At 34.3% G+C, this 25,224-nt stretch overlaps 4 protein-coding genes across 8 annotated transcripts; 2 read left to right on the top strand and 2 right to left on the bottom strand.

Annotated features, from left to right (window-relative positions):
* Positions 1 to 1,722: 1,722 nt before the first annotated feature.
* APL1 (ADP glucose pyrophosphorylase large subunit 1) lies at positions 1,723 to 6,702 on the top strand. The gene is made up of 15 exons (XM_085734836.1): positions 1,723 to 2,065; positions 2,894 to 3,007; positions 3,379 to 3,552; positions 3,693 to 3,785; positions 3,926 to 4,009; positions 4,114 to 4,169; positions 4,283 to 4,376; positions 4,466 to 4,578; positions 4,730 to 4,802; positions 5,211 to 5,291; positions 5,486 to 5,572; positions 5,694 to 5,798; positions 6,021 to 6,127; positions 6,209 to 6,269; positions 6,457 to 6,702. Exons 1-15 carry the CDS (start codon positions 1,844 to 1,846, stop codon positions 6,556 to 6,558), a joined length of 1,566 nt encoding a protein of 521 aa, XP_085590962.1. The 5' UTR covers positions 1,723 to 1,843; the 3' UTR covers positions 6,559 to 6,702.
* A 587-nt stretch (positions 6,703 to 7,289) lies between these two features.
* On the bottom strand, positions 7,290 to 12,830 carry LOC146903381 (P-loop containing nucleoside triphosphate hydrolases superfamily protein). 5 transcript variants are annotated; one of them, XM_085734839.1, is made up of 10 exons: positions 12,482 to 12,830; positions 12,051 to 12,390; positions 11,328 to 11,919; positions 11,082 to 11,204; positions 10,223 to 10,327; positions 9,596 to 9,754; positions 9,426 to 9,494; positions 9,124 to 9,213; positions 8,315 to 8,455; positions 7,290 to 7,738 (listed from the first exon to the last, which is right to left on the bottom strand). In XM_085734839.1, the coding sequence occupies exons 3-10, from the start codon at positions 11,331 to 11,333 to the stop codon at positions 7,475 to 7,477; spliced, it is 957 nt and encodes a 318-aa protein (XP_085590965.1). In that variant the 5' UTR covers positions 11,334 to 11,919; positions 12,051 to 12,390; positions 12,482 to 12,830; the 3' UTR covers positions 7,290 to 7,474. The 5 variants fall into 5 exon arrangements, with proteins under 5 accessions (XP_085590965.1, XP_085590966.1, XP_085590967.1 ...); XM_085734840.1 differs by having other exon boundaries at positions 11,328 to 11,441; XM_085734841.1 differs by having other exon boundaries at positions 11,328 to 11,437.
* Positions 12,831 to 13,819: 989 nt separating this feature from the next.
* Positions 13,820 to 15,364, bottom strand: LOC146903380 (NADPH-dependent aldehyde reductase 1, chloroplastic-like). The gene is made up of 4 exons (XM_085734842.1): positions 15,162 to 15,364; positions 14,563 to 14,939; positions 14,084 to 14,442; positions 13,820 to 13,994 (listed from the first exon to the last, which is right to left on the bottom strand). Exons 1-4 carry the CDS (start codon positions 15,282 to 15,284, stop codon positions 13,972 to 13,974), a joined length of 882 nt encoding a protein of 293 aa, XP_085590968.1. The 5' UTR covers positions 15,285 to 15,364; the 3' UTR covers positions 13,820 to 13,971.
* Positions 15,365 to 19,575: 4,211 nt separating this feature from the next.
* On the top strand, positions 19,576 to 23,260 carry LOC146903379 (uncharacterized). The gene is made up of 10 exons (XM_085732951.1): positions 19,576 to 20,253; positions 20,372 to 20,639; positions 20,709 to 20,805; positions 20,909 to 21,030; positions 21,115 to 21,199; positions 21,563 to 21,850; positions 21,933 to 22,050; positions 22,149 to 22,337; positions 22,468 to 22,626; positions 22,750 to 23,260. Exons 1-10 carry the CDS (start codon positions 20,104 to 20,106, stop codon positions 22,978 to 22,980), a joined length of 1,707 nt encoding a protein of 568 aa, XP_085589077.1. The 5' UTR covers positions 19,576 to 20,103; the 3' UTR covers positions 22,981 to 23,260.
* The last annotated feature ends 1,964 nt before the right edge of the window (positions 23,261 to 25,224 follow it).

The following is a 25,224-nucleotide window of genomic DNA, read 5'->3' as shown; positions in this document are numbered from 1 at the left end:
GGCACCCCATTGTGACATCAATGAATATGGTGCTTATAAGGATGTGTGCTTTTATAGGCATCATCTCTCTCCTATTACTCATGGGTCCCACATGTTCAATTAATTATATTTTTTCTGTATATTCAATTATTGTATTATTTTGATATTAAAAAATAAATTATATAATAGTTGTAAATAATAGTTGAATTTGAATTTGCTTGTAGAATATAACCGTTGGAAATTTTACACAATTAGCAGTTGACAATTTTTGTATTTAATTACTTCAATATTTTAAGTTACTCTTTTTTAATTACTCCTGAAAAAAATCGTGTATTAATTACTTTATTTTTTTCCTTTTTTTATAATTTATAATTAAATTACTTCAATATTTTAAAATTATATAATTATGAATTAGTATAGAAATTACTGTTAAAATTTAATGATATAGAGTTATTACTGGGACCCAATTAATAATTATTTTGAAGTGCTGGGTTGGAGATATTAGGTGCTTATTAAGTATTACTACCTCCGTCCCTAATTATAGGACCCTTTTGAAAAAATAACGGGAATTAAGATAGTGGATATTTGTATTAAATATGTTTGTAATTACTATTGGTTTTACAATTTTATCCCTTAAGAGAGAGGGTTGGTTTATGTTTTCAACATGTTATTTATTGCTTATTGAAGAAAAAGATGTATAATAAATAGGGGCATGTATGTAAAGAAATAATTAATGTAGTTGGAAATAGCAAAGGGGTCTTATAAAAAGGGACAAAAAAAATTCTCAAAAGGGTCTTATAATTAGGGACGGAGGTAGTAATTATAAAACGAATGACGTGTACAGTTGAGACCCATTTAAACACCCAAACAGGGTGCTGCATTGTGGATGGTCTTATGATTTTGTTGGCATTTATGACGATTTGTTATATTAATAATCAGATAAATGATAATGCTTTTTTTTTGGTAGTAGATAATGCTTTTATTTTTGAGGAATAATGTGACCATGCTTTTTGCTTGTGAATAATATTCAATGCGGTTATATAAACTATGTCACATATGTTCGATTAGCGAAAATGACCACAAATTGGCATTGGGGAAAAAATAAAAAAATAAAAAGTGAAATTAGGGGGAAAACTAATTTTAAAATTGGGAGAACAAAAATACATTTTCTTTAAAATTAAAATAGAGGACAAAAGGTGCATTTAAACTAAAGATAAATAATAATAGAAAGAAAATAAAATAAAATTCAGGATAATAAATATATCAAAAAATAGAAGGGATTGAATGTGTGTTGAAAATATATTATTCAACAACTTAATTTTTTAAAAATTCAGTATCCAACTCTAGGACCAACTAATTTGAGGGGTTCAATATTATCGTCCAATTGCGGAGTTCTGCCACATATTACAATCATACATGATTTTAAGAAGTAGACTATACTGTTGCGCATAGAGATATTCGGTTTAAGCCAAAAAACAAATCTCTTCTCTTTCGAGGGTTAGTCCAAAATTGGAAAAATATATCATAGAGCCAAGTCTAAATCCATAGGATATTCGATAAATTAACGTATCATTCCAATTCCAACAAAAAAAATGATAAGGACTATATTGTCATTTAATTACACCCCCTCTACTTCGTGGCGTTTGTAACAAAACTGGTGGATACAATTGTATTTGGATAACGTGGCCCAATCTTCAAATGCGTAGTGATATGATATCTATGCATGTATGAAAATCTCAACTCACTCTATACACTACACAACCTTCATGTGTAGGACATTGATTTCAAACACGGACAAGAAGACAAAGGTCCTTCATTAACATCTCAAATTCCCATTTTGTCCCTTCGCCGGTGATCGGAAAAAATGGCAGTCTCTGCCAGTGGTCAGATAATGCTATCATCTACCGTTCAGCTACGTGAGCCAGGAATGGTGACCAGTAGAAACTTGAAGGTTGTGAAGTTTTGTAATGGAGAAATGATGGGACGAAAGATTGAGCTTCATGCTGCTACCAATGGTTGCACCAAGAGTGTTACTAGGAAAAATATATCCATGTCTCTCACTGCTGATGTGGCTAGCGAATCCAAGGTTTATCTGAGTGAACTTCTTAATTTGCTTCTCAATATCCAATGCAATTAACTCTTTCTTGTTTGGTCAAGAAAGAAAGCATGAACATGTTAACTCTTTCAAAAAACAAAAAAAAAAACATGAATATGTTAACAAAATAAAAGACATGAATATGTAGAAACGTTGTGAAATTCTTGGTGCAAAGTTGAATGTCTTGTTAGTAGTAAGTTTTATGCTATTAATTCACCAAAGAAAAACATAAGATTTCTTGCCAATGAATTGTTATTTAAATTCTAATTAGTTTTGATTCTCTACTTTTGTTTGGCTTGTATTTTGACTATGGATTTACAATTATATAGTGGCAATACCATGACTATATATGTATAGGTAAGCTTATTTTGTTACAAATAAATATAACTTTTTGTTAGATTAAAGCTGGTTCAATATTTGTGACCTATATACTACTTCAATGGTGGGTTACTTGGGTCCACTGTATCAAGGCCCCTCCATTAAGATTTTCTTTGCTCCCATTTCAGTGTGCATGGGAATGGACTATTTATAGAACCAACAACTTTATACTTTGTGCATGCCATTGATTAAGAGTTTTGTTTAGTGTGACGATACTTTTACTACACGTAAATTTTGAAGGACATTTATAGATTCTGTATGTGCTTCACAAATAAAAATATATACTTCATTACATCAAAATAAATAAACTTCAAGTGAAACCAAGCCACCTAAATTCAATGCAGTAATATAGGGCTTATTCATCATCATCTGTAAAAAGTTTGTTTATGTAACATCAATTAAATGTTTCCATATGATGAATGGGAATATGGGATAGTGCAGTTGAAAAATGCAGATGTGGAAAAAAGGGATCCAAGTACAGTCGTGGCAGTTATACTTGGTGGAGGAGCTGGAACCCGTCTCTTCCCTCTAACTAAGCGACGAGCAAAGCCTGCTGTAAGTTTTTCTTTTCTTATTCTTTTACCATTTTCCTAATTGTTCCATTCATCATAAGCATAGTGGTTGCTTAATTATAGTTTGGCCCTATGAAACACGAACACAAACACGATTGTGACGCTAACACGTAGATATTGGTATTAAGAAAATAGAAGTGATTGAATGTAACAATAAGTGCCGGTGTTACTAACCAAACACTAGCACGCTTTCAATTTGAAGTATCAGTGCTACATAAGTTTGGTCACCCTGTCAAGGAAATGAAAAACGTAAATGGGGTAATAAAGTAGTATATGCTGTTATGCACTTCAATTTCCATAATGTAAGCAGCTACATATTAAGTTGGTTATCTTCTTTGGGGTTTCCTAAATTAGGTTCCAATTGGAGGTGCTTATAGGCTGATTGATGTGCCAATGAGTAACTGCATCAATAGTGGGATCAACAAAGTGTATATTCTCACTCAGTTTAATTCAGCCTCACTCAACAGACATATTGCACGTGCTTACAACTCCGGTACTGGAGTCACTTTCGGAGATGGCTATGTCGAGGTATCTCTCAATCGATGTCGCGTCTTTTTTCTCATATTACTTGCATCCTAAGTCAGCTTATGTGTGTGTGTGTGACTGATAAGCAGCCGCACGTTGATTTGTAAATTATCTTTTATCTAAGTGTGCTTGTTCTGTTTCAGGTTCTTGCTGCAACTCAAACTCCAGGGGAACAAGGTAAAAAGTGGTTTCAAGGTACTGCTGATGCTGTGCGGCAGTTTCACTGGCTCTTTGAGGTATTTATTAGCCTAAAGCAATTAAGAAAACCACAAAATATATGTTGTAGCTTTTTCTTTTATGCAGGTTATGCTGTTTAATACTATGGACCAATAAGCAATTAAGTGTGATGATCTAAAATATGCTTTTCATGAAGTAGGATCCCAGGAGCAAGGATATTGAGGATGTTTTGATTCTTTCTGGGGATCACCTCTACCGTATGGACTATATGGACTTTGTTAGAGTAAGGATCATGTCAAGAAATTAAGCAATATTCTCTCTTTCAGTTCAGTAGATTAATTCAAATAATTGATTCTTAAGACGTTTTGACTTAAACTTCTTATCCAGGATCATCGAGAGAGCGGTGCAGATATCACTCTTTCTTGTCTGCCAATGGATGACAGGTAGGTTGCTTCCCCCAAGTAGTAAGATTCATGTCATTACTGTTAATCTCATATAGCTCAATTATACTATCACATACATTACTGTTTAAAATTCTACAATGCAACCATTATAGCCGCGCCTCAGATTTCGGTCTGATGAAGATTGACAACAAAGGAAGGATCCTTTCATTTAGTGAAAAGCCTAAAGGAGCAGAGCTCAAAGCAATGGTAAGTCTCATGTTTATCATAGTGCTAAATATTATCATACTGCAAGTTTCAAGAATAAGATTGACAGCTAATACTGCTTCATGATTTAGCAAGTGGATACAACCGTTCTTGGTCTTTCGAAGGATGAAGCTCTAGAAAAACCATATATTGCTTCGATGGGAGTGTACGTCTTCAAGAAGGAGATACTTCTTAATCTATTAAGGTACAGATAATGTTGTATCAAAATGTTAGGTTTTTTCTTGTGGCTCACGTCATCTATCAATGTATTCTTTAAAATATACAGAAATATGCACAAATATGTTGATCCTATTGCCAAGCTTGTTTGCTCAGTGCTACCAATTAATTTAATTTAGATGGCGCTTTCCAACTGCAAATGACTTTGGATCAGAGGTCATTCCTGCCTCAGCTAAAGAATTTTACATGAAGGTATGACTGATAAAGAAGGTTTACTGTGGAAGTTTTTATTTAACGATTTCACCTATGTTGTGACAGTATGCATCATTCTTTGTCATTGCAATGGATTTAAATCAGCATAAAAATTTTAGCTTCTAGTTTATGAAAAAAATTATCTGAGATAAGTCTTCAATTCCTAACTTAGACAAAAGTCTTAAAAACTTATAGCTGCTTATGGAGATGCTAGGTGAATAAATTCCTAAAATGATTTAAGGTGAAAAACTAGATTTTAACTTATGCAAGAAACTATTAAGTTATAACAAGATGATCTGAACTTGTAATTGCTTATTGGTGAATAAATTCATCACCTTTGCATCCAGCAGAATCAGAATGTTCACTTTCACTTATTATGGATCATTTATAGCAAAAGTTTGAATGCAGGCTTATCTCTTCAACGATTACTGGGAGGACATAGGTACCATCAGATCATTCTTTGAGGCAAATCTAGCCCTCACTGAGCATGTGAGTATCAATTTCAGTTGTAATTGATGGAAAACCTAAGAAATGAATTAAACTTCAAGCTTTAAAAGCTCAACTATAGACATAATTTCAATTAATTTGTTTTCATTGAGATTTGAAAGAACTATTTTCTTTGTTCCATGATTTTGAGATTTAAATATTAGTCACTTAAAAAAGCTTACTTTCTAAATTTTCAGCCATCCAAGTTTAGCTTTTACGATGCAGCAAAACCTATGTACACATCAAGGAGAAATTTACCACCATCGAAGATTGACAATAGCAAGGTCATTCTACATTTTCATTTACTTAATTTCCCTTTGTATCCCTACTCTCCATACCATGTGATTACAACTTTCTGCCATCAAATGTTCAACCTCAATATATTATGTGACCTTTCTTATGCAGCTCGTTGATTCAATTATATCACATGGAAGCTTCGTGAATAATGCCTTCATAGAGCATAGTGTAGTTGGAATCAGATCAAGAATAAACTCAAATGTTCATTTAAAGGTTTGGTGTAACCAATCTACTATTTTCAAAAGATGACAGTGTATTATGTTATCAGCATTACCATATATACTTACCTGATTTACTAGTTATGTGGCAAGTCTCAATTTATAGGTTAAATATTCCTAAAGTTTTTGCTGGTGGAAATTTGAAAACATATTCTTAGTAGTAGACCATGTATTTTGGTATGTTTATTTAGTTCTATTGTATTACACTTCTATACAGGACACAGTGATGCTTGGAGCTGATTACTATGAAACTGAGGCAGAAGTGGCAGCACAGTTAGCTGAGGGAAGAGTTCCAATAGGAATAGGAGAAAACACCAAAATCAAGTAGGAACCGAAACTTTCACTATCATGGTAACATTTAGTTTATGTTGCTATAGTTGCTCATTTCTTCTAACTTTTCTGCAGAGACTGTATTATTGACAAAAATGCTAGAATTGGAAAGAATGTTGTCATAGCAAACTCAGAGGTATGCTTTTAAAATTATCTTACAGTACATGAAAGTATTCTCCACCCTTAAGTTGCTTTAGCTTACTCAAATGATTCAAATCACTAAATCAGTGTATGACAATTGAGCAACTTGTCAAAATAAACATTACTTAACAGTGTATTTAGATGAAAAAACATTACTTATGTGCTAATTGAATTAACTGCAGGGAGTACAAGAGGCTGATAGATCATCAGAAGGGTTTTACATCCGTTCCGGCGTCACTGTTGTATTGAAAAATTCAACAATTGAAGACGGGCTCGTCATATAATAAAGTCACCCATCATTTGTTTGAACCATTTTACCACGGATTTGAGGACGAGCTTTTTTGTTTCTGTTTTTATGAATTGTAAAAATAAAAATAAAAACACAATGGATATAAATAGATTGGCATATCATCCATCTTATATCCCAATTCTGTCTATCTTAACATCTCATAAAAATTATTGACTCAATTACACTTTTAACACACTAAAACATATTACATTTATGTTATACTTGAATTGCAATCTCTCTGCACGGATTCGTTATCAAAGAAATGAGATTTGTAAAGCTGGTGAAAAAAATATAGATTTGTAAATATAAATAGAACTGCTTATTTCTTTATTACAAATCAATTATTACATTTTATTATAAAAAATACAACAATTTTTTTTTTAGTTAAATAAATTGTTCAAAATTAAAGAAAGAGGCGATTTCAAAAGAAAATTAATGCTCTCAAGGATTCAGTGCACGTCAAATTACTTCTTAAGAAAAATTTACCAGGTTACCCGGGTGAAAAGTGAAAACTCTTCAGGTTGACCCAGGATATAAGACCCAACACGGTTCGGTCAACAATATATGACCCAACCTAATGTGGAATCAGTCTACATAGGCTCAATTAGAGCTTTGTGCAGACACCCAAATTATCTTTCAATCCACATATAGTAAAACATCGACTCATGAGAAAATTAACAATTTATATTATATTCACATATATATCAAATCATGAATGTGTTGCAGTTTCATCAATAATTAAGATTAAGATATCTTATTCCATATAAATTGAGAGCTTTAACAGCTAAAATTCATTTTCATATCTCTGCAGATCAAAGAAATAAAATAAGGGAACTTTTCAGATAAATACAATTTGAGGCACATTACATTATAATTGATCAGAGTAAAATATGTGAAGGTCTAGGTGAGGTTTATGGAATAAGCTCTGTACAGACAAACCTCAACTCATTTTCATATCTCTGCAGAACAAACCGCTCCTGCGAGACTATAATGCTGGTGACAGTACAATTCACATCAGAAAAGGGTTTCCTACAGGTCCTCCCTGCTTGATGAAGATAATCTATGGCAGTTTTTGGCAGATCAAAGTTGTATATGTGAGTCATTTCTGGAAAGTCAACTCCTCTAGCTGCTACATCTGTTGCTACTAGAAGATAGCCGCCACCTTTCCTAACCTCCTGAATTGAAGAAACAGCAAACAATCATTACCATCCCTTTTCAACACTAGTCATTACCTCCTGAATTGAAGAAACAGCATTTTAACACTACCATCCTTAAACTAGCATACTTATGGTAGCCGCACTAGGCTTAATATGCATTTTGATGAGGGTCAATTCTATAAGAGTAGCACTCATGAAACCTTGGGTGATTTGAAGCCAAAGACATCCCAACTTTTGAACTAAATGTTCCCTTGAGGATAAACATCGTTCTCAGCCGTTCCCCATTCTTGATTCCCCCTCCTCCAAGGAAACAATATCAAAGATTTTATTAAAATGTTGTTTGTCCTTAAACCGATGTTCCCAGTTAATCGGGTAGACTGAAACAATATAATTTGGTTATCCAAATAAGAGTTTGACTTGTATATTAAATCTTGTTTCAAACTCAGTTATAAGTTGTATTAGATTATTCACCCATGGATTAATGGCAAAATGAATTTGGATGGCCACATGAAAATCAATAATGCAAGGATACTAGAAAATTAGAGGTTACTAATGAGATTTCCAATCCATATCAATCAATTAAATGGCACTTACCAACAGAGAAGCTGCTCGTGAATTGAAATTCATGTCATCTTCGAGGAGGAGGATATCTAAAGAACCATGATATGATGTTTTTAGAAAGTCAATCACAAGGGACGTGGATGGAGAATTACCAGCCTTTTTCGACTTCTCAGACTGCATAATAGAATATATAATATTAGATGATTGATAACTTTATCATATTACCTGGGCTGATTCAAACAGACATTAAATGCACACGTTTGGGGTAATAATTTCAATGGTGTCAACTGTAAAGTACTAAATAATGCAAGCAACCAAGTCCTATACTATTTGCTTGAAAATGAGGCAGCTGATCTCTAAATTAACTCCCAAGCATCTAATGGATATGCGCAGCCCGGTGCACAAAGCTCCCGCATATGCAGGGTTCGGGAAGGGGTCCTACCGTTTGGTATATTGTAGTAACCTTACCCTGTTTTTTACAAAAGAGGTTCTTTCCAGGACTTGAACCTGTGACCTTTCAGTCACATGACAACAACTTAACCGTTGAGCACAAAATAACACTATAACATGGAAAACGCTCATCGCTTATAATATGCATCAAACATTAATTACGAAAAAGCTAATGGCATTAGTTCATTTTTGAAATTATTTAATGTAGCTTACAACTATTTCTCATGCCTCACAGGACAAATGTTCTGAAAAATTATTAACAAAGTAATTCACTTACTAATTATAAAGTAAATTTCATCTACTCGCTGAGCATAGACTACTGATTGCATTATCCAATTGATGAGTAATCAAATTGAAGGAGGAGGTAATATAAGAAGACATTATCAGCATACCTGCTCACTAACAAATATAATGCCAGACTTGGGAGCATCGGATTGTATCAAGGATAACAGGGTTTGTAGTTTTCTTTTTATATCACATACCTGATGATTGAAAAATTGAATAGCATTAGAAATTTACTAATGCCCAACATGGGTATTTATAAGAGACCCAAGTTTAAACCATTCTATATCTTTCCAAGGTCAAAGGGTGGGGAAAGATGAGTTACAAGTGCATTAAAAAAAGGCTAAGTTTTGTTTTAAGTAATAGAAAATTAGAAATACAAGAAGTTACTTTAATACTCAAGATTTCTTACTATAAATCTATGAGATAGACGAGACGGCATGGGCTCCACCGGACTAACGTGAATATGGATCACATCCCTCTGGAAAGCAAAAACAGTCAGAATGAATTTAAGGCAGACAAACAAATAATCCATGTAAAAAAAAAGACCAACAAATAATCAGACGAATCAGATTAATATACCTTAGTCCATTTCTGCTGCACAGCTTCGTTAAGAAATCGATTGTGCTGTGGTATAGATGCACTGGCAAAAACTGTCTGACGGTTATTACAAGACGAATATGAGGTCAAAATCTTCCGGAGAGAACTCACTTGCTTTGAAGAATTGAAAATGAAATCAACCTAAGCAGATAAGAATAAAAAGTATAATAAGTACTTACAAAATTGCTCAAGGGAACTAAAAAAGAAGTTGGGAGACAGGGCTTATATAATTCCAGGCTTTATATTTTTATATTTCTCAACTCAACACAAAATTTCCAAAAGGTATGAAAAACCCCTTCCGACTCATGGAAATGTGGAAATAATGTACTCTAATATGCTAAATAACACTATTAAGGTGCTTATAAATTACTTTACTTGCTTTCTTTAGCTACATTAGATCACATGGATAGATGAGAATGGGATGACTAATAACATTCTATATCGTTTTTAAAGCAATTATAGAAAGATAATGGTGCAGCTGTATGTTTTGAAATACACACACAGAATCACTGAAGGCAAATCTGGAATTTCGCTTTCTTAGTTCTTACCCTAAACAGCACAAGTATACAATGACAAGCCACAATTCAAATGCGAAGAGAAAACTTTTACCTCATCAACAACCAACACCCGCAAGGTTCCAAGCGAAAAAAGTTGTCTTTCAAGCATTTGGCACAAACTCTCAACTGTTGCAACTACTATTGCTGGAGGCTCAGCCTAAAATTGAAGAAAGTTGATCAAAGCCTGAATGAGCAGCATAAGGGAATTCTCTATAATACTAGTGCAGCTAGTGAGCAGTTAAGCAAAAGATAAAAAGCAACGTTAACAGAGGTGGTGTTCAATCAGAGCTATTATATAGCTTTTGGAAATTCAAACCATTTCCCAACATAGGTCCAACATATCAAATACACAAAACACACACAAGGAATTAGTTGATCATACATGCCTAATCTGTAATTCCCCCATCCATTAACCATATGCATCACAAACTTATAAGATATATCCAATGAAATATAAGACTTAAAACACCTCCAAGAGCATGGTACTTATATACCACAATTTGGCCAACGGCGAGATGTAAAGTTAAATAACTACTCCAGTAAATAATTGTATCGAAACAAACACAACAGGTTAAATAATTTACTATTGCAGCATAAAAAGAAAGGACAGTATCCTAAACTTGATTGACATTCGAGAAACTGCAGTATTGTGCATCAATTATTATCAGTGAGATGTGGCTGCAAAATGTGGAATGGAAAAAACTAACTGACTGAGTACAAATGAACTGCATTAGTTGCACATATGTTGAATAAGAGTCAATTTTTATATCAAACTGATAGATATACATATAAGCAAACACAAAGTCCATTGCAATTGCATTGCACGGAAACCATTTGTTAGTCACCACATCTATTTGATTATAAATACCATAAAATACAACTCATTGAAGAAGATGATGAAAGATTTCCACCTTAAACCAACTCTTGTGCCTTCTCAATGTTCCTCCATCTAACAAAGCCATGATGGTACATGATCTTTGCTCCCCTTCAACTCCTGTTGGCTTTGCAGCCAGTATCCTAGCAACCTTGGTAACCTTGTCATTAAATATATTTTTTGCACTCAGTCATTTGCCTTTTCCAAGGGTGTTCCCCTTGATATGTTGCATCAAAGATAATTAACATGTCACTATGACATCATAGCTCATACAAAATCTTACTTGCATGCCAAGTTCACGGGTGGGCACCAAAACTAGTGCTTGAAAAGAAGATTTTCTTGTGTTAATAATGGAATAGATCAAAAGCAAGTATGCAAGTGTCTTCCCAGAACCTGTCTAGATAAGAAATAAAATAAGGTTAACCATCTCCCTTTTGTTATTTCATGGATGGATCGGGGATGATACTTAGACAGAGATAGAGCCCGAACAACATGGTAGGATATACATAGAAAAGTATAATAGAAACTTCATAGAATTTGTATCATGTGCAGAAGAAAGGAAGGCATGCCCAAAAAAGTGCCTATCTAAAATGATTTCAACAACAACAACCACCAAGCCTTATCCCACTAATTGGGGTCGGCTACATGGATCAAATTACGCCATAATGTTCTATCATAAACCATATTTCGGGCCAACTCATTAATTTCCAAATCTTTGCTAATAGTTTTTCTAGGTCTTCCTCTGCCTCTAGTGATTTGACTACCCTCCATCTGATCTACTCTCCTTACTACAAAATCCACATAAAATGATTTCAACCATATAAAATCCGAGTCAGTGGAATTGTAGTTTTGTGCAGGCCAAGCCAGATAGCCACCTTCAATTTCATAATGACAGAGCTTCATCAATAGTTGCAGAATAGAATACTAGACATGTTCCCAATACGGCGGATTCCACCATCATAAAAAAAACAAATATTTTTGGGATGCTTATAATTAGATGTTGAACCTTTGAAAACTTGTATGTTGAAATTTTTCTGATTCTATCTCTTCACAAGTTATTTCCCCTCCCAACCTAAGTTGTTCTTCTGTCTCATTTACTCACTCAGGAGTGTAAGGAAACTCAGGCCACATAGCAAATAAGAAATGAAAGTGAGTATACATTATTGTATTTATCATCATTAATGCCACAACAACAACAGCAATGAGAAGATACGAATCGGAGAGAGAGAGAGAGAGAGAGAAAAAAAAGAACCTGAGCATGAAGTATGCAGTCACGACCGGAAAAAAGATGAGGCAAAGCTTGTTTCTGGACCGGTGTAGGCATGACATATCCAACTTCTTCCATCCTGAAACCATATTATAAAACTTAAACAAAATGGAAATTAATTTGAGAATAATAATAATAATAATAAGGAATAATGGAAAAGGGAAAATTGCCTTTGGAGTAATTGGTCGGGAACATGTGATTGACATAATTGTCTGAGAGTGGTGGGGACTGTATCATCGTCTGCAGTAGGAGGAATGGTGGGAGAAGTAGGATTGGCAATGGCCTGTGGAGTTGTTGTTGTTGTGACGCGGTGGTGGTTAATGTTAGTGGAGTTGCAGGAGGATAATAGTTTCACAAAATTGTTGTTGTTATTGTATGAACACGAAGAAGAAGAAGAAGAAGAAGAAGTTGGGTTTTGAGATGAAGAAAGAAAACGAAGAGGAAGAAGAAGATGTGAGACTGATAGAGTTCGACTGTCCATCTATACTGTATCTGTTACTCTCTTCCTTTCCTACTATCAATCTTCAAATTCATAGAGATTGAATTTTAAGTTTCATTTTTTGTTACTTTTAATTTAATAAATGAGTATGTTTTTAACTTTTAAAAATAAACTTTGGGGTCAGGTTCGAACCCGGACACCACACTTATTCACCTATTCTATCCACTAGATTACTTGACAAAAAAAATAAACTTGATTTTAATTAATATACCTTATGCATGTATAATTATTTTACACATTTATTTATTTATCCAATGACAATCATATATTAGCACGTAAATTAAGGAATATAAAAAATGAGTTGTATGAGTGTGTAAAATAATTGTCCATTATTAGAACATGCAGAATTAAACTCCTTTTTTTTTTTTTAAGGAACGGATTAAACTCCTTAGAAACTCATTTAATTTATAATTTGTTAAAAATATTAAATTATAATTTGTTAAAAATATTAAATTTTCAATATCTTTAAATGTGAAAGGGACACATGAGTTTGATTAAATATAAAAGATGAAAAGTCGTGACAAAAAATATTTAAATGATTGATGAAGATTAACTCAGTTGATAAGGAGTTGACTCATCTTCAAGATCGTGAATTCAACTTCTATTTTTGATGTGAAGACTTTTTTAGTTAGTGATATGTAAGTAATTCTTACAATCTTGAGGTATGTGGTACCTAAATTTCTTAGAAAAACTAATTACAAAGTTTAAGATAATGCGAGCATAAGAGAGATGATTAAATGTTAATTTCCAATTCAATTTAATATTTAGCGTTTTTTTAGTCAAGTTCAATAAATTAGTTTTTGAGTCAAATCTCAAACTATATTTTAGTTAACTCATTTCATTTTAAATCCCAATTGAGAATAATATTCTTAGAAATTACATCTTAATTGTATTGTATCCTAGTTAATGACATAATTTAATGTGATCAAATGTGTTTGTGTCAAACAAATCCTTATCTAGGCGAGAAATCCAGAATGAATAACAGTCACAAAGTATAAACAAAACAGAGTTGAGTAAAGTTGCAATGTATTTTAAGTAACGCAAAATATACATGATACAAATTGAATTTGATATATAATCCAACAAGTACACAGCTTATTCAAAGGAGCATAACATAACCCAAACAGGCGAAGGTACAAATACAACAGAAGCCTAGTATTATTAAGCATTCACAATCACCCCACCTGCAAATTAGAAACCCCATATTAGAACATATAAAATTAATGTAAGAAATGTAACCTTTCAACTAATTAAGAAAAGCAAAGGCACGAACCATTTGGATGGAGGACTTGACCAGTAAAGTAGGAAGAGTCCTGAAGAGAAGCCAAGAACAAATAACAAGGTGCAATCTCACAAGGCTGACCTGCTCGTTTCATTGGCACATCAGACCCCAAATTCTGTATCTTCTCAGAAGGAATAGTAGCTGGTTGAACTGGCGTCCAAATTGGACCTGGAGCTACAGCATTCACTCTTATTCCCTTGCTCACCAACTGCTGAGCAAGACCTCTAGTGAATGCCACAATGGCTCCTTTCGTCGATGTGTAGTCGAGTGTTTCTGCTTTACCTGTGTATGCATTCACTGAAGTTGAGTTTATGATTGAGCTACCTTCTTTCATGTGCTTCAGAGCATGCCTGCATAAACCAAATGTTTTCACTTTTTACTAGTGCTAATCTGGAATCGCAATGAATTTGACAAAATCACGTACGTGGTACACATGATTTTGCTAAACTCAGAATCACTGAGTTTGATACCTGACCAAGAAAAAGTGTGAAAAGATGTTGGTCCTGAAAACTCTTTCAAGCTGTTGTTCAGTGATTTCCTCTATTGAGTTTTTGAGGTGTTGTTCAGCTGCATTGTTGACAAGAACATCAATGCGTCCATATTCTTTGACAACAAGTTCCACAACTTGTTTGCAATTCTCATCATATCCAATATCAGCAGCAATTGCCAATGGTTCTTGTGCATCACTTGTCTTGGCTTCTAGCAACATCTTCAGAGTATCATCCTTGTCCCTATCCTCCACAACTTTCACATATGTAAAGGCCACTGTTGCACCCTCTTTTGCAAATATTAGACACACTGCTCTTCCTATACCTGAGTCACCTCCTGTCACCAACGCCACCTTTCCCTGTACAGTTGACAACAACAAGCATATAGACACACACCGGGAATAAGTCCACCAAATCATGAGTCTTATTTAAATTTTGTAAAATACATGAATTTTAATCAATATAAGAGAGATATAAAAATAAAAATAAAAATAAAAATAAAAAAGTCTATTAAATAGTGTATTGCTAAGATTTTTTGTTTAAAAGAAGAGAATGTTATGTATGGATTGGTACCTACGTACCCTTAGTTTATTGGTGGGCTTGTGGTCAGGATTAATGGTTTGTGGGAGTGGTTCCATGACATGTTCTTTTCCTGGTTGAGTTTGCTGGGTCTGAGGTGGGAACTTAGGCTCATTACTTGTCATTTTTGCAGGGTTTCAAACTGAAGTTAAGTATAGTACTACACCGAGCGAGATGAGAATCTGTATAAGACTTTTAAGTTATAGAATTAGAATTTATGTGTATATATAGATGTTGAACAAGGTCTATTTTTGTAGGGATCCATCCCAAAGGAGAGGAATAGTATAGGTGCCAAGTAGAATATGATGGCATGCCACGTACAAATGCATGCTGCCAACGTGTCATATGACACTGGTTCAAGGTTACTTGGCCAAGCGGTGGACTTCAATGGATGACGTATCGTATCCCCTGCGTATCATGCACCGATACATGCCTGATACTTCCCGATATGTATCAGAAGAGTATCCGAAGATTATATTTTATTTTTAAAAAAAATAATTATCCGATACTTCCCGATAGGTATCAGGAAAGTATCCGATAATTATCCTGCACCTATACTTGCCCCAATAATTCCCAATTAATGTTAACTAAAATAATTTAACTCTTAGTATAGTGCTTCTTTTTTGAATCGACGTAGTATAACACTAACAATGTTCCTTTTGGATATAGTATAGCAATCATGGTGCTCTTTTTGGGATATATTATGTATGTAATTGACTAATCATCACTCTCTTAATCATCAATATTATTTATATTTATGATGATGTGGTACGAGCCGTTTCTTTTGTTTGTTAATATATTTGCATATTAAAAAAATGGTTATAATTATATTGTACATCTAATTATATAATTTTTTTTATTAACGTATCTCAGCCGTATCGTATTTTGATTTTTGAAATTTTCTCGCATCGGTGCAGTATCGTATCCGTATCGTATCCAGGCTTCACAGCATTACATTAACAATCGAAGATGAGCATGTACACCTGGTTTTTTTATTCTAAAATTTCGTCCTACCTAGCTAGGTGCTTTTTCTCTGATGGATTAAGATGTATGAAGATTTCCTGTAAAAGAAATTGTATAAAAGTGCTTATTAAGATATTTTGTGGAACGAAGGGATATTAAGGCATTAATCGTGATGCAATTGGATAACACATCAAATAATTTAAAAATTTAATACAATTTTTTTTTGAGAGAAAAAAAATTAATACAATTATTATCAACAAAATTTAATTTTAAATTTTTATAGAAATATACGTGGTTGGTCCTTTGGTTATGTTCAAAATAATCCGGCTTGATTTGAAATAGTTCGTTTCGGTTCAAAACAGTTTGGTCGGTTTTAAAACATCTAGAATTCGATTTCGTTTCATGTTTTATATTTTTCAACAGTACCAATAATAACAGTTCGGTTCATTTCGAAACAGTTTGGTTTAGTTTAGAACAGTTCGGTTCGGTTAAGTTATTTTAAATTTAACAAACAGTTTTCATTCTGAACAAAACCATGCCCACTCCTAGATATTGATTGCCGATCAAGAAGTTATTGGTCGGCGCAACACCACCCATGTGTGATTTCATCTCTCTAATATTGTTGTTGCTAGGAAAATAAGATGCCTTCTTGATAGAGGCACACACACAACTCAGGTCGGGTCAGTTGCATGGTAAAGTACTAGATTCGCACATAGCTCAATCATGCTAGAATTAGGGTCGTCTCAAATACTTTGAAGGTCATGTTTTAACGAATATGCAGGAATTTGTGTCTTTACAATTATGGACGTTGAAATTTGATCACTCACAATTTTTTTTAGAACATCGCTCACAATTTTAGATGTCGGAATTGACATTTTCCTGTTGTTCTACCAACAGTTTATCTCTTTTTATAGACAAATTCATGTCATGAATAAAACAATAAAAAAATTGTAACTCTTGGATTCAAATCCAACAACTAGGGCTGGAAATGAGTCGAGTCGAACCGAACCTGTCTGAGCTCGACTCGACTCAATAAGAATTTGCTCGGCTCGAAACTCGACTCGAGTTCAACACGAACTCTTTTTTCAGCTCGAGTTCGACTCGATTAAAGTTCACGAACAGTTCGGTTCGGCTCGTTAGGTTCAACTCGTTGCTCGAGTAATATAATTCAAAAGTTTTTTTTGTTTTTGTCAAAAATTTATATTTTGACCTTTTAATTTATTTAAAAAAGTATACAAAGATTGAACTAAAAAAAAACTATAGACCATGTTTGTCTTAAGACTACTACTAAGGAAAAAGTAGTAGTACTTTAAAATCAAAACAACTGTAGCGCAAGCTATTTAAATGAACAAATGCACTTCTCTTTTATAACTACTCTTCCACTATGCTGTTATTAAACTCCCCGATGTGGGACAAAGTTTAGCACATATGTCTAGTTAAAATCTTACACAAATGTGTTATTTGCTTCTTGTTGTTTCTTTCACTCTTTTTTTTGGGTGATATTTTTTCTCTCTTTTATTAAATTGTTAATTAAATTAGAAATAACTCCTCCTCCTCTCTTTGATAAAAAAAAAGAAAGAAATAATTCCTCTCAAAACAAGTACATAAATATCATAGGAAGTTTGTAATAAATTACATGTGTTGTATTTTAATATTAAAGCTTGTATTTTATTATTTTTTACTAAATTTATATATATATATTATCGAGCCAACTCATGAACCAACCGAGTCGAATTATATAAAGCTCAAGTTCAGCTCATTTATTTAACGAACTTAATTTTCAGCTCAAGTTCAGCTCGTTTGGTTCATGAACCAAGTTCAACGAGTTAATTGTCGAATCGAGTTCCGAACTATTGTCGAGTTGGTTCGGTTCATTGTCAGCCCTACCAACAACCCACTAACAAAAAACATGAAACATTGCCATCAAACCCAATGAAATTGGTGTCAAGGTTTGGATTTAACAATGGCTTGGATTTCAAAAAGCAAACATTTCTAATTTCTTATCAATGGCATGAATGACCAGAATCGTTTTCTGTGTTTTTAGAAACACAAAAATAAATATCAGAAATGTTGAAAAAAGGGTTCCCAAAAATAACATATTGTGTGGGGGTGAACTCATTTGCATTCCCAAATGTTCGAGGAGGGTGAGAAATAAGTTTGTAAAAAGTTAAATGACAATAAGGGTAGTATTGGAATTTTTAATAATTTGTAGGGGTGAAGGTACATGTGTAGGCTTATAAGGTATAATTTTCTATATATTGTGTATATCCATTGGGCCGGCCCAAAAAAAGATAACATACTATGATTATATTTTGATTATTACTTCTTCCACCCTATGTGTTTCACGTGCGTCCTACTTTTTTTCAAAATATCCTTTAGTCGGATTCTAGAATCCAAACATAGTTTGAATTATAGAATAAGAAACCTTGCATTGCCTATATTTACAAAACAACATTGACATACAATATTAAGAAGACGTAATTGAAAATGACCAAAAATATCATATTCTCATTTTATTAACAAGATCATATCTTTTGTGGTGCAAGAAGATGGAGGAGGAGAGTAAGGTTTGTTTCCTTCCATGAAACATCTTGCATTTCATCATCACTTATCTTATTAAATTGTTTTACGTTGTTGAATTATGTCATTTAATTTTTTTCTTGTGTTATGCACTACGCAAAAACCCTCCAAAACTCAAGCTTAAACACAATTTGGCGCGGTTCAGATTATATAATCCAAATTGTTTCTGACAAATTTTGGATTTTACAATCCGAAAACCCAATATAAAATTCTAACACTCCACATACACCACTCTTGAACTATATAAGCACAAAGATTGAGTCTATTTGTAACATGGATAGTCAGTTTAAAAACCATACTAACTATTGTAACCTTCATCCTTGTGTTTTAAGTTATTGTTAGTTGTTTATGCCGCGAAAATCCGGTATTCAAGCTATTTGATCATATTGCTATGAAACTTACCCATAAAACTGAAAGAGAAAAAAGTATTTTGTCTTCTTAATATTATGTTTTCGGTCTTTTTCAATTTGGTCTTCTTAATACTATACATCATTATTGTTCTGTAAATTTGAGCAATACCAAGTTTCAGATTATATAATTCAAACTATGTTTAAATTTTGTTAAATTTAAGCAATATCTAGTTTCAGATTTTATAATTCAAATTTTGTTCGGATTCTAGAATATATAGACTAAAAAAACAATAGTCTTGTATTTTTTTTCATTGATGCAAGGAATTGGACTAAACTTCTATTTCGAGAATAATCAATAACCCTTACAAGAGAAGATAGTCTCTCTGCTAGCTGTTCATCTCCATTCTTAGTGGTAATGTTTTTTCCTCCAATTTCTTGGCCAGAATTTGTCGTGTTCCTGGATCCCGAATTTGTCTCAATTTGTCTCAATTTGTGACAATTCAGGGGGTTGAATGTGGTTCGTGCAGAGAATGTCTGAGGGTTTGGCATCATTCGTATTTTTTTTTTGTCCTCACCCTTTCGAAGATTCAAATTCTTTGATTTCTTGGCCGGATTTTGTCGTGTTCCCTTATTCCTAATTTGTCTCATTCTCCGACAATTTAGGGCTTTGACTGTGGTTTGTGCAGAGAATGTCTGAGGGTTTGGCTGGATTCATGTTGTTTTTTGTCTTCACCCTTTGGAAGATTCAAATTATTTTGTTTGTACGTGATGTTGGCACCATTTTGTTGTCGTATATGGGTCCGTATACAAATATTTTTTGATATCTTTGCTTGGATTTTGTCTCTTAGTGTTTTTGATTTTGTTCATGTACCCGTTTTGCCCCCATCCCTTGGTTGTTATATATACGCGTGTTTGCGAAGGCTTTCCACCACATCTCCAGTTGTTTTTCTGTTTTGCTTTGAGTTTGAATTTGCTTTGAGTTTGAATTTTTCTGAATCTGGGTTTGTATTCATTGTGGGATTGTGGGATTCTGGGATTCTCGCATTCTGAGATGGAGAAGGGTTTGGATTGTCTCGCTGACATTGTTCCCGGTAGAGAGACCTGGAGGATCAAGGTGCGTGTCCTCAGGATGTGGGAGGTTCCATCGTTTTTGAAGCCTGACGAGACTAACTCCCTGGAGATGGTGTTGATCGATCAAAAGGTATTTTGTTTATATTGATTGGTCAGGTTCTGATGTTTTGTTGGTTGTTTGAATTGGTGTGTTGCTTTCATTCCTGATTTGCAATTTAACTCATAAACTGTATGGTTTGTTGTTCTAGGGTGCCAAGATTCACGCCACCGTTAGGAAACAGCTGCTGTATGTGTTCCAGAAGAAGCTTGCTGAGGGGGGAGTTTATAGGATGTCATACTTTTCTGTTGCTCCAGGATACGGTTCATACCGTACCACAGTTCATCCTTATAAGCTGATCTTCCAGATGAAGACAAAGGTTGAGAGGGCTGAGAGTTCAATGATCCCGCAGTATGGGCTGTCAATTACCAAGATCAGTGATGTTTGTGCTCAATCTGCTGATCATGATTATTTGGTTGGTGAGTGATGATTTTTTTTTTTGTGGTATTGTTTTGAATCCTTTGTGAATGCAGTTGTCTGTCGTGTAGATGTTATTGGTTTTATGACTGGAATATCTGCGGAGCGAGAGTATGTTAGGGATGGCAAGGTGACCAAGATGATTGTTTTTGAGCTAACTGATGATAGGTTATCTCTTTGCTCCATGTGATGATTTTTTTGGGTTTGTTCCATTCACCTTTGATATTTAGTTAAGGTATTTTTTTGGTCGTTTTGTTTTTGTTTTATGCAGCGGTAAGGTTGAGTGTGCTTTGTTTGGTAGTTATGTTGAATCCCTTCAGAAGATGATGGAAAAGTCTGTTGAGGGGTTGCCTGTGGTTGTTGTTCAGTTTGCCAAGATTAAGATTTTCAGAGGTTTGTCCTGTTGTGTGATTTGGATAGGTTGTGTAATTTTGCATTTGCAATAATCATTGTGTTTTTTAATGTTTTTAATTGCAGATAGGGTGTCAATCCAGAATGTGATGAATACTACCAAGATTTGGCTTAATCCTCCTATGGAAGAGGCTGTGAGATTCAGGGAGGGGTATGTTGAAATAGTATAAGACGTGACTAATTTCATAGCATCAGTTGTATGAAATTGTTATATTATTGTTATGTTTTAATATTAGCATTGGTTATTTCTAGAGGTATATTTGTCATAAAATAAAACAATATTTGTTGGCAGCCCTTGCATCTCAATTGATTTAGTTTCCATTTTTATAGTTAAGCATCTTATTTGGTGATGCATTCTATGTTAGAACTTGCAGCAATGAAAGCAATTATTTCCTATATTATTGCTGTGAAACAAAGACATGGTTTCCACTGTTTGAAAGAGTTTTAAGCCTCCCATTCCTTTTTTTTTGTATTTTTTTGTTTTTACCTTTGATCACTTTGTTCTTGGTTGTAGTGTTGCTCTACATGGTGTGGAGTCATCTGCTCCTGTGCCTGCGCTTGGTCCGCGTATTAGGCCTTCTTTCCGGGAGGATTTCTTGCAGCTGTATCCAAGGAAAACAATATCTGGTCTTCATGAGCTTGAGGATGATGGGACTTTTGTTGTTTTTGCGACCATTGAAGGTTTGGTCGAAGGGGAGGATTGGTGGTATCCAGCCTGTAGGTGTCATAGGGGGGTTACAGCTGATTCTGGTGCATACTACTGCAAAGGATGTGTGAAGCATGTTTTCCATATGGTGCCAAGGTGTGATGTCTCTTTATCCACGTGTTTGTAGCAGCATTTATGTTTTGTTCTGAATTTTATCTGTTGGTGTGTAATGTGATAGGTATAAGGCTAAGGTTATTGTGGCGGATGGAACTGGTGACGCTGTGTTTGTTATGTTTGATGGTGACATGCAGTCCCTTCTTGGTGTGGAGTGTAGTGCATTGGTGTCTGCAGCCAAGGTATTTGAAGTGGATTGTTTTTGGCTTTTTTTATGTTGTGTGCTGGTCTATTTGATGTTTTTACGATGATTCTTTTGATTATATTGAGTGTCTACCAGGCTGAGAATGGTGGATTCTATCCAGCCGAAATGGCAAAGCTAAAGGGCAAGAGTATGTTGTTTAGGGTCGAGAGGAATGCATCTGTTAGTGTGGTGTATGATGGATCATTTAGGGTTAAAAGGGTTTGCGTTGATCCCGAAATTATTTCTGAATTTGCAAAGACTGTGGAGGATTGCCCACCTGAGAAGGTTTGTATGTGTGTATTTTGTTGTGTGTGCTAGGTGCTAGATTTTCCTTCCAGTTGTTTTTTTTTTTTTTGTGTTGGCATTCTCCATGATTGGATTTTAATAGTCTCGGATTCACTCTCTGTCTGGTTAGGATGGGTTGGCTGATGTTGATGGTGTTGGTGATTTGGGTGAAGACGTTGAGGTTGTTGAGGAGACGCAATGTGATGTTGTTGCTGCCAACGTTGTTGCCCAGACTCCGTCTCCTGGATTAAGTCATGTCGAGTTTAAGCATGATGCTGCTGAAGTTGAGGTTGTTGTTCCTATGATGTAGTATGATGCAGTTGTGCTGCAGATATGTCTTTTTTTACTTGTGCTTATTGTTTGGTGGGTGTGTGATTTCTTCTCAATTGTTCTTTGTGTCCTGTTGCATCAGGTTGCACCCCCTGGTCTTGGTGGTGGCCCCGTTCATTTGGGTGATGATTTTAACTGTGTTGATCACGATGGTGTGCCTGGTGTTGAGGCTTCACGGAAAAAACGTTCACTCAAAAGTGTTAGGAGGAATTTGGCTGAGGAGTTTGATGCTGCTGCTGATGAAGGATATGGTGTTGTCACTCCACTTGCCAAACGTGTTGTCAAGGGTGTTAAGAGAAGCAATAAGGAGTGATTTCCTTTGTTGGTGGATTTGGCTTCTTTAATTAGTGTTCTGTTCAATAAGGATGGTGGGGTTGTGTATTGTATTTGTTTGTGTTTGTGTTGTATCAGGGGTAATGTAATATGTAATGTGGTGTGATTGCCTGTCTAGCTGGCCCTGTATGTCCATGGGTCAGTTTTGTCAAGTTAACTTTCATTGTAATATATTTGTGGTGGTTGTGTTGTATTTTGCATTGGATGATTGATGTTATTAGTGTTGATCAGTGTTTCGTTAATTTCTTAATCTTATCAGTTGTAGTGGTTTGTTGTTGAATTAATGGTGCACCACACCACTGTTGGTTTAATGCCTTCTTTTGCATCCTATATCAGTTACGGTATCGTGTCCAGCACTAATAAGAAGTGCTTTAATCTAATTGAGGTTATAGTTATTTTGCAGAAACCCAACTATAATTATGACATAGGCTTTGAGGTGCTTAGATTTAATTGAGGTTATTATTTTTCAGCCGTCACACCGTGAATTTTTCATATTTCTTAAGACTTTAGTTGTATAATTTTCCTTATGTTACTTCTTTGTTTTTTATACAAAACTTAGATGCATATAATATCCCTTTTAATTTTGTTCCCCCTAGGGACATCAATGTAATTATATAATCTGGTTAGTCCATGTAAAAAGTTGTTCATAAATTTTTTTCTGCTGCAAAATCATATAGTGTGACATTCAAGCTTCAATTAAATGGAATGCAAGAGGAACTTTTGTTTAGTTTGAGCATGATTGGGTTTGAGGTTAGTAGCTAAGTTGTCAAACCTGTTTTATGATTACTTTTTAAAATAATTCCAATCTCAGGTTAGAGGTTTATTAAAAGAAACAGAAAAAAAATGTCAATGTTTGATGCAATGTTTGATTCAGTGTTAGGCCTCAATTGAAAACATTATTGTCACATGATTTTTCACTCAACATTTATTTTTGTTGAATGTTATTTTTTTTGTTTATTTTCTTAGTCCCCTTCTTTAGGACCCTCAACGTTTTGATGGACAAATAGGGATTCTATGTTATAGTCCAAGGTAGCAATTAGTTGATAGATACATAAGGATAATTTAGCACACATATATAGTTGATTGTCTAAGAAGAGTGAGTGACAACAAATGGTTTTTAAAAATAATACATTTCGTATGGAGTAGTGTATTTTAATTTGAAAATGTAAATCCCAACAGATGGTTTTTAATTCTATGTAAACTGTGTTCTTTAAAAAAAAACTATGTATAAATTGTAGTTAGTTTGTATATTTTTAGGGTGATAGCGCCATTATGTATCACCATAGAGTAGATATAATATTTATATTTTTGCCATTTGAAGGAATCGTGTTTGGGGATTGGATTGGGCTGAGTCACACGCAAATTTTCTGGCCCATATGTTGTGTTTGGTTTTGCTTTTGATAGGCAGTTGATCCAGTAAGGGGTTTTGTTTTCATTCCATGACAACCAGATGTAGACTTTCTCTTTGTTCTCTTCGTTGGTGATGTGCACTTATGCGCTTCTGCATGTATGTTTATTTGGTTAGTTTTTGATGTGGTTGCAGGTATTTTATGCCAAGGTTATTCTATTCTTGCTCTGTGTAGGCCTTTTTTAAGCACACAATAACAGTATGCGTTTGTTTATTTCATGTTTTTCCCCTGCAGCTTGGTGCTTTTCCTCTCTACTATTTTTCCGCGGAATTTTGCGAGTTAGGAATTGGAAACTAGGTTAATGATTGTTCTGCGTGGCTCTACTTTGTGAGGGATGGGTTATGTATTCAAAGATTGTTGGTTTTTTCATTTTAGGTCTGATGCAAAATTATACAGTTAGATCGTATTGGTCTATTATGGTAATTTAGATTAGATTGGGTGCAAACAAGGTTATATTAATTATTAAGGCTTCATTGTTTTGTTTGTGTGATTGATCAAGGGTTTAAACCCTGTTTTCTATCTCCATTTTTGTGTGTGGTGGGTTTAGATAGATGTTTGGCCGTTAAACCCTTTGGTTGGTGAATTCCTATATCTGTTATCATTCAAGATTCAGTGTAGGATGGTTTTCCAATTAGCAGCAATGTTGTGCCTTTTCCTAAACCTTCCTATTGTTTTGTCCTGTTGCCAAATAAGGGAACTTTATAATATATATGTATATTTCCCTTATTGTGCTATCTTCCAAAATCCAAAATTGTTTGTCTTTACATGTTTCATTGTCAGGGTTGTCTGCAATTTGTTTGTTTTGTCTTTACTCC

This window comes from Medicago sativa, chromosome 8 (genome assembly GCF_051527215.1).
Source record: "Medicago sativa cultivar Bolivia chromosome 8, Bolivia_mono, whole genome shotgun sequence".
NCBI lineage: Eukaryota > Viridiplantae > Streptophyta > Magnoliopsida > Fabales > Fabaceae > Medicago > Medicago sativa.
Note: the sequence above shows the minus strand (reverse complement) of the source record. Positions and strands in the feature narration are given on the sequence as shown.

Coding starts and splice junctions, on each gene's coding strand:
- APL1 (XM_085734836.1), top strand. CDS start 1,844: ATGGCAGTCTCTGCCAGTGGTCAGATAATGCTATCATCTACCGTTCAG. Junction 3,008..3,378: donor AGCGACGAGCAAAGCCTGCT/GTAAGTTTTTCT, acceptor TTCCTAAATTAG/GTTCCAATTGGAGGTGCTTA. Junction 4,010..4,113: donor ACTATATGGACTTTGTTAGA/GTAAGGATCATG, acceptor CTTCTTATCCAG/GATCATCGAGAGAGCGGTGC.
- LOC146903381 (XM_085734837.1), bottom strand. CDS start 12,792: ATGGACAGTCGAACTCTATCAGTCTCACATCTTCTTCTTCCTCTTCGT. Junction 9,214..9,425: donor GTCTATCTCATAGATTTATA/GTAAGAAATCTT, acceptor TTCAATCATCAG/GTATGTGATATAAAAAGAAA. Junction 7,739..8,314: donor CACGAGCAGCTTCTCTGTTG/GTAAGTGCCATT, acceptor TCTTCAATTCAG/GAGGTTAGGAAAGGTGGCGG.
- LOC146903380 (XM_085734842.1), bottom strand. CDS start 15,284: ATGACAAGTAATGAGCCTAAGTTCCCACCTCAGACCCAGCAAACTCAA. Junction 14,940..15,161: donor AGCCCACCAATAAACTAAGG/GTACGTAGGTAC, acceptor TCAACTGTACAG/GGAAAGGTGGCGTTGGTGAC. Junction 14,443..14,562: donor TCACACTTTTTCTTGGTCAG/GTATCAAACTCA, acceptor TGGTTTATGCAG/GCATGCTCTGAAGCACATGA.
- LOC146903379 (XM_085732951.1), top strand. CDS start 20,104: ATGGAGAAGGGTTTGGATTGTCTCGCTGACATTGTTCCCGGTAGAGAG. Junction 20,806..20,908: donor TTTGAGCTAACTGATGATAG/GTTATCTCTTTG, acceptor TGTTTTATGCAG/CGGTAAGGTTGAGTGTGCTT. Junction 22,338..22,467: donor AGGATTGCCCACCTGAGAAG/GTTTGTATGTGT, acceptor CTGTCTGGTTAG/GATGGGTTGGCTGATGTTGA.